General features: G+C 43.1%; 2 protein-coding genes across 2 annotated transcripts in view; both read right to left on the bottom strand.

The window, feature by feature from the left end:
• Positions 1-5,831: 5,831 nt before the first annotated feature.
• LOC138862273 (uncharacterized) lies at positions 5,832-7,327 on the bottom strand. The gene is made up of 3 exons (XM_070124001.1): positions 7,290-7,327; positions 6,721-7,135; positions 5,832-5,975 (listed from the first exon to the last, which is right to left on the bottom strand). The coding sequence occupies exons 1-3, from the start codon at positions 7,325-7,327 to the stop codon at positions 5,832-5,834; spliced, it is 597 nt and encodes a 198-aa protein (XP_069980102.1).
• Positions 7,328-7,956: 629 nt separating this feature from the next.
• LOC138862241 (nascent polypeptide-associated complex subunit alpha, muscle-specific form-like) overlaps positions 7,957-12,500 on the bottom strand; it is a 30,043-nt gene continuing 25,499 nt past the window's right edge. The window contains exons 4-7 of the mRNA XM_070123934.1: positions 9,861-10,287; positions 9,186-9,580; positions 8,627-9,044; positions 7,957-8,569 (exon numbers count right to left, since the gene is read on the bottom strand). Of these exons, the coding sequence (XP_069980035.1) occupies positions 7,957-8,569; positions 8,627-9,044; positions 9,186-9,580; positions 9,861-10,287 (1,853 nt within the window). The remainder of the gene's footprint in view (positions 8,570-8,626; positions 9,045-9,185; positions 9,581-9,860; positions 10,288-12,500) is intronic.

Genomic DNA, 12,500 nt, shown 5'->3' with positions numbered 1-12,500 from the left:
AGTGAGAAGATATAGTGTGTGAGGAGAGCTTATAATAATAATAATAATAATAAAAAAAAAAAATAGGAAGAGCTATTTTTTCCTCTCTCTCTCTGTCAATTTTTTTCTTTTCTTCGTCATTTTCCATTTCCTCTCCTCTTGTTCGCTTCCCTTTTAATCTCTTTTTCCCTTTTTTCTTTTCTTTTTTCTTTTATCTCCGTATTCACTTCAGATGTTGACACTAATGCCTTTTCCTTTTCGACACTATTTTCTGTTTTTATTTATTTATATTTTTCTATCTCTCTGTTCCTCTTCCTCTCTTTCTTTCTCTTATCCTTCCACCTTTTCGCTTTACTTTTCTTAGCTTTTCTCTTTTCCTTTATTCCATAATTCTTGCCCTCCCTCTGTCCTTACTTCTGTATCTTATATTCATTAGCTCTCCTTACTTTTACCAATTCTCTCGTTTTCACTCTTTTTCTTTCTTCCTTTTTATCTGTTTCCTTTCCTCCTCCCTTTTTTTTTATCATATCTCAACGTTTTTCTCATTTTCTTCTTGATAGTTTTAATTTTTCCCTCTCACTTTCCTTTGTGTTTTTTTTTCTATATTTCTTCTCCTCTTCCTCATCTTTCTCCTTTTCTTTCCCTCTCTCATGTTTACATTCTCTCTCCTTCTTCCACAATCCTTTACCTCCTTCTATTCCTTCCCTTCCTTTTGCCTTCTCTCTCTCTCCGTTATTTACCTATCCCTCTCTACTTCATCTCTACTCTTTCTCTCCCTCTCTTATCTCTCATAATCCCTCACTTTCTTTCTTATTTTTCCCTCACAGCCTTCTCTCCCCTTACAACTCTCTCCTCCTCCCTTCCTTATCGCCCTCTCCCTCACCTTCCCTGTCGCTCCCTAAAAGGTAAGAGAAAGAAAGAATGAAAGAAAAGATCCACGTTTTCGCTCCCCAAAAGGTAAGAAAAAGAAAGAAAGAGAAAAAGGAAGAAAGAAAAGATCACCTTTTCGCTCCCCAAAAGGTAAGAAAAAGAAAGAAAGAGAAAAAGAAAGAAAGAAAAATCCACCATTTCGCTCCCTAAAAGGTAAAAAAAAAGAGAAAAAGAAAGAAAGAAAAATCCACCTTTTCGCTACCCCAAAAGGTAAACAAACTCGAAATTACCCACCCTATCGCTCCCCAAAAGGTAAAAAAAGGGAAATGAATAGGGTAGAAATTATCACCTTTCCCTCCCCTTCCCCCTCTTCCCCTCTCATTATACCCTTCGTTGCCCAAGCCAATGCGCAATTATTCGGGAATATGACGAGGACCCAAATCAATTAGCCAAGGGTGATGTGTACTCATTTCCAGCTGCCGGAGTGGGACGGGCGTTTCCATGGGTAAGGATAGGGGAGACTAGGGTAAGGATGGGGGAGGCTGGGGTAAGGGATGGGTAGGTGTGTTGGGAGGGGAGGGGGTAAGGGATGGGTAGGTGGGGGGGAGGGGTAGGTAGGGAGACTAGGGTAAGGTGCGGGTGGGGGGAGGGGGGGGACTAGGGTAAGGTATGGGTAGGTGGGTTGGGAGGGGAGGGGGTAAGGGATGGGTAGGTGGGGGAGGGTGGGGGGGAGGGGGTAAGGTATGGGTAGGTGAGGGGGAGGGGGGAGGAGGGGGTAAGGTATGGGTAGGTGGGGGTGAGGGGGTAAGGGATGGGTAGGTGGAGGGGAGAGGGTGAGGGATGGGTAGGTGGGGGGAGGCTGGGGTAAGGTATGGGTAGGTGGGGGGAGGGGGTAAGGGATGGGTAGGTGAGGGGGAGGGGGTAAGGTATGGGTAGGTGAGGGTAGGTGGGTAAGGGATGGGTAGGTGGGGGAGACTAGGGTAAGGGATGGGTAGGTGGGGGGAGGGGGTAAGGGATGGGTAGGTGGGGGGAGGGGGTAAGGTATGGGTAGGTGGGGGGGAGGGGGTAAGGGATGGGTGGGTGGGGGGGGAGGTGGTAAGGGATGGGTAGGTGGGGGGAGGGGTTATGGGATGGGTAGGTGAGGGGGAGGGGGGAGAGGGTAAGGGATGGGTAGGTGGGGAGACTAGGGTAAGGTATGGGTAGGTGGGGGGGGGTAAGGTATGGGTAGGTGGGGGAGACTAGGGTAAGGTATGGGTAGGTGGGGGGTGAGGGGGTAAGGGATGGGTAGGTGGGGGGGAGGGGGTAAGGTATGGGTAGGTTGGGGGGACGGGGTAAGGGATGGGTAGGTGGGGGGAGGGGGTAAGGTATGAGTAGGTGGGGGAGACTAGGGTAAGGGATGGGTAGGTGGGGGGGAGGGGTTAAGGGATGGGTAGGTGGGGGGGAGGGGGTAAGGGATGGGTAGGTGGGGGAGGGGATGGGGTAAGTGGTGTAGGTTTAATTAGGATGGGGGAAGGGAAGGGTTAGTCTCTCTGTGTGGAGCTTTTTGTTCTCTTGCTGATATATATATATATATATATATATATATATATATATATATATATATATATATATATATATATATATATATATATATATATATATATATATATATATATATATATATATATATATATATATATATATATATATATATATATATATATATATATATATATATATATATATATATATATGTGAGGAATAAATAACACTATCGTTATCAAAGTATTCTAATGAATTCTCGAAAGTATATTTTCTCATATTTGCTTTACGTCTTATTTCTTATTTTTCATTTGTGCATATCCTTAATTTCTTATTAATTTGTGCATATCTTTAATTTCTTATCAATTTGTGCATATCTTTAATTTCTTATTAATTTGTGCATATCTTTAATTTCTTATTAATTTGTGCATATCTTTAATTTCTTATCAATTTGTGCATATCTTTAATTTCTTATCAATTTGTGCATATCTTTAATTTCTTATTAATTTGTGCTTATCTTTAATTTCTTATTAATTTGTGCATATCTTTAATTTCTTATTAATTTGTGCATATCTTTAATTTTTTATTAATTTGCGCATATCTTTAATTTCTTATCAATTTGTGCGTATCTTTAATTTCTTATTAATTTGTGCATATCTTTAATTTCTTATTAATTTGTGCATATCTTTAATTTCTTATTAATTTGTGCATATCTTTAATTTCTTATTAATTTGTGCATATCTTTAATTTCTTATTAATTTGTGCATATCTTTAATTTCTTAGTAATTTGTGCATATCTTTAATTTCTTATCAATTTGTGCATATCTTTAATTTCTTAATAATTTGTGCATATCTTTAATTTCTTATCAATTTGTGCATATCTTTAATTTCTTAATAATTTGTGCATATCTTTAATTTCTTATCAATTTGTGCATATCTTTAATTTCTTATTAATTTGTGCATATCTTTAATTTCTTATTAATTTGTGCATATCTTTAATTTCTTATTAATTTGTGCATATCTTTAATTTCTTATTAATTTGTGCATATCTTTAATTTCTTATTAATTTGTGCATATCTTTAATTTCTTATCAATTTGTGCATATCTTTAATTTCTTATTAATTTGTGCATATCTTTAATTTCTTATCAATTTGTGCATATCTTTAATTTCTTATCAATTTGTGCATATCTTTAATTTCTTATTAATTTGTGCATATCTTTAATTTCTTATTAATTTGTGCATATCTTTAATTTCTTATCAATTTGTGCATATCTTTAATTTCTTAGTAATTTGTGCATATCTTTAATTTCTTATCAATTTGTGCATATCTTTAATTTCTTAATAATTTGTGCATATCTTTAATTTCTTATCAATTTGTGCATATCTTTAATTTCTTAATAATTTGTGCATATCTTTCATTTCTTATTATTTTGTGCATATCTTTAATTTCATTAATTTGTGCATATCTTTAATTTCTTATTAATTTGTGCTTATCTTTAATTTCTTATTAATTTGAGCATATCTTTAATTTCTTATCATTTTGTGCATATCTTTAATTTCTTATTAATTTGTGCATATCTTTAATTTCTTATTAATTTGTGCTTATCTTTAATTTCTTATTAATTTGTGCATATCTTTAATTTCTTATTAATTTGTGCATATCTTTAATTTCTTATTAATTTGTGCATATCTTTAATTTCTTATTAATTTGTGCATATCTTTAATTTCTTATCAATTTGTGCATATCTTTAATTTCTTATCAATTTGTGCATATCTTTAATTTCTTAATAATTTGTGTATATAATTTCTGATTAATTTGTGCATATCTTTCATTTCTTATTAATTTGTGCATATCTTTAATTTCTTATTAATTTGTGTATATAATTTCTGATTAATTTGTGCATATCTTTAATTTCTTATTAATTTGTGTATATAATTTCTGATTAATTTGTGCATATCTTTAATTTCTTATCAATTTGTGCATATCTTTCATTTCTTATTAATTTGCGCATATCTTTAATTTCTTATTAATTTGTGCATATCATTAATTTCTGATTAATTTGTACATATCTTTAATTTCTTATTAATTTGTGCATATCTTTTTATTATTAATTTGTGCATATCTTTAATTTCTCATCAATTTGTGCATATATTTAATTTCTTATTAATTTGTGCATATTTTAAATTTCTTATTAATTTGTGCATATCTTTAATTTCTTATCTATTTGTGCATATCTTTAATTTTTTTTATTAATTTGTGCGTATCTTTCATTTCTTATTAATTTGTGCATATCTTTCATTTCTTATCAATTTGTGCATATCTTTAATTTCTTATTAATTTGTGCATGTCTTTAATTTCTTATTAATTTGTGCATATCTTTAATTTCTTATTAATTTGTGCATATCTTTAATTTCTTATTAATTTGTGCATATCTTTAATTTTTACTAATTTGTGCATATCTTTAATTTCTTATTAATTTGTGCATATCTTTCATTTCTTATCAATTTGTGCATATCTTTAATTTCTTATTATTTTGTGCATATCTTTAATTTCTTATTAATTTGTGCATATCTTTAATTTCTTATTAATTTGTGCATATCTTTAATTTCTTATCAATTTGTGCATATCTTTAATTTCTTATTAATTTGTGCATATCTTTAATTTCTTATCAATTTGTGCATATCTTTCATTTCTTATTAATTTGTGCATATCTTTAATTTCCAATTAAGTAAAATCAATCAACGGAAAATCTCACGAATATTTCAGACCCCGAAACCGCCATCCGACCAAGCTCAAGCAAGACAACTTGGCTAGAACAGAACCTCGCCAAAACGCTCTCCCACCGTAATCCGGCTTGATTCAGAGACCGAAGGCAGTCCCCGTTCTTATATTCTCTCCTCTCTCTCTCTCTCTCTCTATCTTTCTCTCTCTCTCTCTCTTTCTCTCTCTTCTCTCCTTCTCCCTCCCCTTCTCTCACTCTCTCAACTGTCTCTACTCTTTCTCTCTCTCTCTCTCTCTCTCTCTCACTCTCTCCTTCTCCCTCCCCTTCTCTCTCTCTCTCAACTGTCTCTACTCTCTCTCTCACGCTCAAAACTGTCTCTACTCTCTCAACTGTCTCTACTCTCTCTCTCACTCTCAAAACTGTCTCTACTCTCTCTCTCTCTCTCTCTCTCTCTCTCTCTCTCTCTCTCTCTCTCTCTCTCTCTCTCTCTCTCTCTCTCTCTCTCTCTATATATATATATATATATATATATATATATATATATCTTTGTCTCCTCCTCTCTCTCATCTCGTGTGCTTCTATGTCTTCCCTTTTCCCTTTGGCGTGTTCGTGGTCTTTTTGTGACGTCACTGGAAGCTTTACGGATCAGCTGATCTATGTTGAGAGAGTGTGCATGCGTTGAGGTCGTGTATAGTGAGTTATTGTTGGTTCTGATTATGAATGTATTGTTATCGTTATCATTTGGTAATCTCATTGTCATCTTCATCTTCGTCGTCATCATCGTCACCGTTTTCATAGTCATCTTCATCACCATCTTCGTCGTCGTCATCATCATCGCTTTCTTCATAGTCATCCTCATCATTATCATCACCATCCTCATCCTTATGATTATCATCGTCATAATCATCATATTAATAGTCCTCCTCATCATCATAGCCATTTTCATTTTCATCATCATCATCACCATCACCACCACCATCATATCATCATACCATTATCATACCATTATCATCATCATCACCATCATCATCGTTACATCCTCATCATCATCATCGGTAGCAGGAGAAGCAACAGATGATGATAATGATCATTTTCATTTCATCTACCCTAACGCTTTTCATCATCACAATCACCATCATCACAATCACCTTCATCATCATCACAATCACCATCATCATCATCACAATCACCATCATCATCATCTGATTATTATTATTATTATTATTTTTTTTTTTACATTGTCATCTCTCGACCTGCCAGTGACGTCACACTCCTAACGACGCTCCATCCCCCTCCAGGTAATTTAATTCTCGCAGACAAATGACAAGCGCACCTTTGCCAATCCGACAGCTAATTAAGCCGAGATGAAGTAGGTCGGTGGCTGCGCCGTCGTGTCTCGTCGCCTCCGTGGCTGTTTCGTGTGTATGTCGCGCCTTTAATGTCCTGGCTCGGTGGAGGGGGAAAGTGTGGGCCCGGTCGTCGTGCCTTTAATGTCCTGGCTTGGTGGAGGGGGAAAGTGTGGGCCCGGTCTTGGCTTGGTGGAGGGGAAAGTGTGGGCCCGGTCTTGGCTTGGTGGAGGGGAAAGTGTGGGCCCGGTCTTGGCTTGGTGGAGGGGAAAGTGTGGGCCCGGTCTTGGCTTGGTGGAGGGGAAAGTGTGGGCCCGGTCGTCGCGCCTTTAATGTCCTGGCTTGGTGGAGGGGAAAGTGTGGGCCCGGTCGCTGTGCCTTTGATGTCTTGGCTTGGTGGAGGGGAAAGTGTGGGCCCGGTCGTCGCGCCTTTAATGTCCTGGCTTGGTGGAGGGGAAAGTGTGGGCCCGGTCGCTGTGCCTTTGATGTCTTGGCTTGGTGGAGGGGAAAGTGTGGGCCCGGTCGTCGTGCCTTTAATATCCTGGCTTGGTGGAGGGGAAAGTGTGGGCCCGGTCGTCATGCCTTTAATGTCCTGGCTTGGTGGAGGGGAAAGTGTGGGCCCGGTCGTCGCGCCTTTGATGCCCTGGCTTGGTGGAGGGGGAGAGTGTGGGCCCGGTCGTCGTGCCTTTAATGTCCTGGCTTGGTGGAGAGGGAAAGTGTGGGCCCGGTCATAGTGCCTTTAATGTCCTGGCTTGGTGGAGGGGAAAGTGTGGGCCCGGTTGTTGTGCCTTTAATGCCCTGGCTTGGTGGAGGGGGAAAGTGTGGGCCCGGTCGTCGCGCTTTTAATGCCCTGGCTTGGCGGAGGGGGAAAGTGTGGGCCCGGTCATAGTGCCTTTAATGTCCTGGCTTGTTGGAGGGGAAAGTGTGGGCCCGGTTGTTGTGCCTTTAATGCCCTGGCTTGGTGGAGGGGGAAAGTGTGGGCCCGGTCGTCGCGCTTTTAATGCCCTGGCTTGGCGGAGGGGGAAAGTGTGGGCCCGGTCATAGTGCCTTTAATGTCCTGGCTTGGTGGAGGGGAAAGTGTGGGCCCGGTCGTCGCACCTTTAATGCCCTGGCTTGGTGGGGGGGGAAAGTGTGGGCCCGGTCGTCGCGCTTTTAATGCCCTGGCTTGGCGGAGGGGGAAAGTGTGGGCCCGGTCATAGTGCCTTTAATGTCCTGGCTTGGTGGAGGGGGAAAGTGTGGGCCCGGTCGTCGCGCTTTTAATGCCCTGGCTTGGCGGAGGGGGAAAGTGTGGGCCCGGTCGTCGTGCCTTTAATGTCCTGGCTTGGTGGAGGGGGAAAGTGTGGGCCCGGTCGTCGCGCCTTTAATGCCCTGGCTTGGTGGAGGGGGAAAGTGTGGGCCCGGTCGTCGCGCCTTTAATGTCCTGGCTTGGTGGAGGGGGAAAGTGTGGGCCCGGTCGTCGCGCCTTTAATGCCCTGGCTTGGTGGAGGGGGAAAGTGTGGGCCCGGTCGTCGCGCCTTTAATGTCTTGGCTCGGTGGAGGGGGAAAGTGTGGGCCCGGTCGTCGCGCCTTTAATGCCCTGGCTTGGTGGAGGGGAAAGTGTGGGCCCGGTCGTCGCGCCTTTACTGTCCTGGCTTGGTGGAGGGGAAAGTGTGGGCCCGGTCGTCGCGCCTTTAATGCCTTGGCTTGGTGGAGGGGAAAGTGTGGGCCCGGTCGTCGCGCCTTTATTGCCCTGGCTTGGTGGAGGGGAAAGTGTGGGCCCGGTCGTCGCGCCTTTAATGTCCTGTCTTGGTGGAGGGGAAAGTGTGGGCCCGGTCGTGGTGCCTTTAATGCCCTGGCTTGGTGGAGGGGAAAGTGTGGGCCCGGTCGTCGCGCCTTTAATGCCCTGGCTTGGTGGAGGGGAAAGTGTGGGCCCGGTCGTCGCGCCTTTAATGCCCTGGCTTGGTGGAGGGGAAAGTGTGGGCCCGGTCGTCGCGCCTTTAATGCCCTGGCTTGGTGGAGGGGAAAGTGTGGGCCCGGTCGTCGCGCCTTTAATGCCCTGGCTTGGTGGAGGGGGAAAGTGTGGGCCCGGTCGTCGCGCCTTTAATGTCTTGGCTCGGTGGAGGGGGAAAGTGTGGGCCCGGTCGTCGCGCCTTTAATGCCCTGGCTTGGTGGAGGGGAAAGTGTGGGCCCGGTCGTCGCGCCTTTACTGTCCTGGCTTGGTGGAGGGGGAAAGTGTGGGCCCGGTCGTCGCGCCTTTAATGCCTTGGCTTGGTGGAGGGGAAAGTGTGGGCCCGGTCGTCGCGCCTTTATTGCCCTGGCTTGGTGGAGGGGAAAGTGTGGGCCCGGTCGTCGCGCCTTTAATGTCCTGTCTTGGTGGAGGGGAAAGTGTGGGCCCGGTCGTGGTGCCTTTAATGCCCTGGCTTGGTGGAGGGGAAAGTGTGGGCCCGGTCGTCGCGCCTTTAATGCCCTGGCTTGGTGGAGGGGAAAGTGTGGGCCCGGTCGTCGCGCCTTTAATGTCCTGGCTTGGTGGAGGGGAAAGTGTGGGCCCGGTCGTCGCGCCTTTAATGTCCTGTCTTGGTGGAGGGGGAAAGTGTGGGCCCGGTCGTCGCGCCTTTAATGCCCTGGCTTGGTGGAGGGGGAAAGTGTGGGCCCGGTCGTCGCGCCTTTATTGCCCTGGCTTGGTGGAGGGGAAAGTGTGGGCCCGGTCGTCGCGCCTTTAATGTCCTGGCTTGGTGGAGGGGGAAAGTGTGGGCCCGGTCGTCGCGCCTTTGATGCCCTGGCTTGGTGGAGGGGAAAGTGTGGGCCCGGTCGTCGCGCCTTTGATGCCCTGGCTTGGTGGAGGGGAAAGTGTGGGCCCGGTCGTCGCGCCTTTAATGTCCTGGCTTGGTGGAGGGGGAAAGTGTGGGCCCGGTCGTCGCGCCTTTAATGTCCTGGCTTGGTGGAGGGGGAAAGTGTGGGCCCAGTCTTGGCTTGGTGGAGGGGAAAGTGTGGGCCCGGTCGTCGCGCCTTTGATGCCCTGGCTTGGTGGAGGGGAAAGTGTGGGCCCGGTTGTTGCGCCTTTAATGCCCTGGCTTGGTGGAGGGGGAAAGTGTGGGCCCGGTCGTCGCGCCTTTAATGTCCTGGCTTGGTGGAGGGGGAAAGTGTGGGCCCGGTCGTCGCACCTTTAATGTCCTGGCTTGGTGGAGGGGGAAAGTGTGGGCCCGGTCGTCGTGCCTTTAATGTCCTGGCTTGGTGGAGGGGGAAAGTGTGGGCCCGGTCGTCGCGCCTTTAATGTCCTGGCTTGGTGGAGGGGGAAAGTGTGGGCCCGGTCTTGGCTTGGTGGAGGGGAAAGTGTGGGCCCGGTCGTCGCGCCTTTAATGTCCTGGCTTGGTGGAGGGGAAAGTGTGGGCCCGGTCGTAGTGCCTTTAATGTCCTGGCTTGGTGGAGGGGGAAAGTGTGGGCCCGGTCTTGGCTTGGTGGAGGGGAAAGTGTGGGCCCGGTCGTAGTGCCTTTAATGTCCTGGCTTGCTGGAGGGGGAAAGTGTGGGCCCGGTCTTGGCTTGGTGGAGGGGAAAGTGTGGGCCCGGTCGTAGTGCCTTTAATGTCCTGGCTTGGTGGAGGGGAAAGTGTGGGCCCGGTCGTCGCGCCTTTAATGTCCTGGCTTGGTGGAGGGGAAAGTGTGGGCCCGGTCTTGGCTTGGTGGAGGGGAAAGTGTGGGCCCGGTCGTCGCGCCTTTAAGGTCCTGGCTTGATGGAGGGGAAAGTGTGGGCCCGGCCGGAGTGTTGGAGTTAATTCAGACACAGGTTTTGGGTCACTCTTTGGCTTCGATCGTTTTTGTTTGTTTGTTTTGCTTTGTTTTCCCGTCACTCCTATATTTCCATGGACAAAATCTGATTCAATAGGAAGAAGAGGAAGAAGAAATAAAAGAAAAAGAAGAAGAAGAAGAAAATGAAGGAGAAGAAGAAGAAATACAACAAGAAGAAAAAGTAGAAGTAGAAGAAGAAGAAGCGGAAGAAAAGAAAGAGAGATAGCAAGAAAGAAAGAAAGACAGAAGAAGAAGGAGAAAAAAGAAGAAGAAGCAGAAGAAAAGAAAGACATAAAAAGAAGAAATGAAAGAAAGAAAAAGAAAAGAAAAGAAGAAGAAGAAGAAGAAAAAGAAAAAGAAAAAGAAAAAGAAGAAGAAGAAGAAGAAGAAGAAAAAATAAAAAATAAAAAATAAAATAAATAAATGAAAACATGCACCGGATTGCATACACAATTCCCTACCCGTTTCGACCTCCCATTTTCACCGTCCTCCAACCTCCTCCAACTTCCAACATAAACGAATTAATGCTTATGTAGTGAGCTCAGTGGGATTGAGCTCCACATGACAATGAATTCAGGGCCGGAGAGCTGCGCAAAGCCTCTTGATTAAGGGTTTCGCTTCCTTTGTGCCGAAAGAGGTTCTAAAGGGGACACGCCGGCTCGGGAAGACGCTCTCGAGGGAAGGAAGGGGGTGGGGTGAGGGGGATGGATGTGGATGTGTATGTGTTTGTGTTTGGGTGTGTGTGTGTCGTTGTTGTGTGTGTTTGTGTGTTTGTTGTGTGTGTGGATGTGTGTGTGTGTGTTTGTGTGTTTGGGTGTGTTTGGGTGTGTGTGTGTGGGTGGGGAGGGGGGGTGTTGTGTGTGGGTGTGTATGTGTTTGTGTGTTTGGGTGTGTTGTTGTGTATGTGTGGGGGTAGTGTTGTGTGTGTGTTGTTGTTGTTGTTGTGTATGTGTGTGTGTGTGTGGGGGGGTAGTGTTGTGTGTGTGTGTGTGTGTGTCTTTGTGTTGTTGTGTGTGTGTGTTGCTGTGTGTGTTTGGGTGTGTGTGGGTGTGTTTGTGTTTGTTGTTGTTGTGTGTGTGTGGGGGGGGGTTGTGTGTGTGTGTGTTTGTGTTGTGAGGGTGTTTGTGCGGGTGTGTTGTTGTGTGTGTTTGTGTGTTTGTGTGTTTGTGTGTGTTTCATTACTATAATCATCACCATAATTAACATCACCATCATTACCATCAACAATGTTAACAGTGTTATGATCATTGATATCATTATTTTATCATTGTCATTGATATTATATTTTTTATCATCATTAGTATTGTTTTCTTTATCATCATTTCAAATCACCATCATTCTTATCATAACCATTACCAATATTACCATTTCATTGTCATTACTGCTATCATTATCATTATTGATATCACTAGTATTATCGCCACAGTTATAATTATTGTTATGATTATATCACTAGTATTTTTTCATCATTATCATAATTGTCATAACAATTATTTTGATATTGACAATAATAACGATTTTTATTATTATCATTTTCAGTTTTGTCATCATTATTGTTGTTATTATTGATGCTATCATTATTATTACTATTACTGTTATCATCATAATGATAACAACAATAATAATTATCATTGCGACTTTTATGGCTGTTATCATTATTATCATTTATATTATTGTCATTATTATTATCGTGCTTATCTTAATCAGTATTATCATTATCATTATTTTCATTATTGCTATTATCATCATTATCATTATCATTGTTATTATCATAATTGTTATGATTATTATTATTACCATTATTGTCATTATCATTACTAGTATTATCATTATAATCATGATAGTTATCATTATCATTACTTTTATTATCATTATCATTACTATTATTATCATTATCATCATGATAGTTATCATTATCATTACTATTATTATCATTATTATCATGATAGTTGTCATTATCATTACTATTATTATCATTATCATTACTATTATCATCATTATCATCATTCTTATAATCATTATCATCACATTCACAATTACTCCCATTATCAAAACCATCATAGCTATCACCACACCCACAATACCACCCTATCATCACTATCCATGACTCCCCCTTCCGGGCACCACAACCACAACTCCTCCAAAATTCGTCATCCGTTTCTCTCACCATCGCCAGCATCATCATCTCGAGCATCATCATCTCCCTTCATCTCCCGCGTGCTCAGCCTCGTCGTCTTCATTATTAGAATCGGGGGATCCAGTGCACGATGTTGCCACCTGGTGTTCCTTTGTGGAGAT

Source organism: Penaeus vannamei, chromosome 1, assembly GCF_042767895.1.
Source record: "Penaeus vannamei isolate JL-2024 chromosome 1, ASM4276789v1, whole genome shotgun sequence".
Taxonomy (NCBI): Eukaryota; Metazoa; Arthropoda; class Malacostraca; order Decapoda; family Penaeidae; genus Penaeus; species Penaeus vannamei.
The sequence above is the reverse complement of the archived record's forward strand: the minus strand, read 5'-3'. Positions and strand labels throughout refer to the sequence as shown.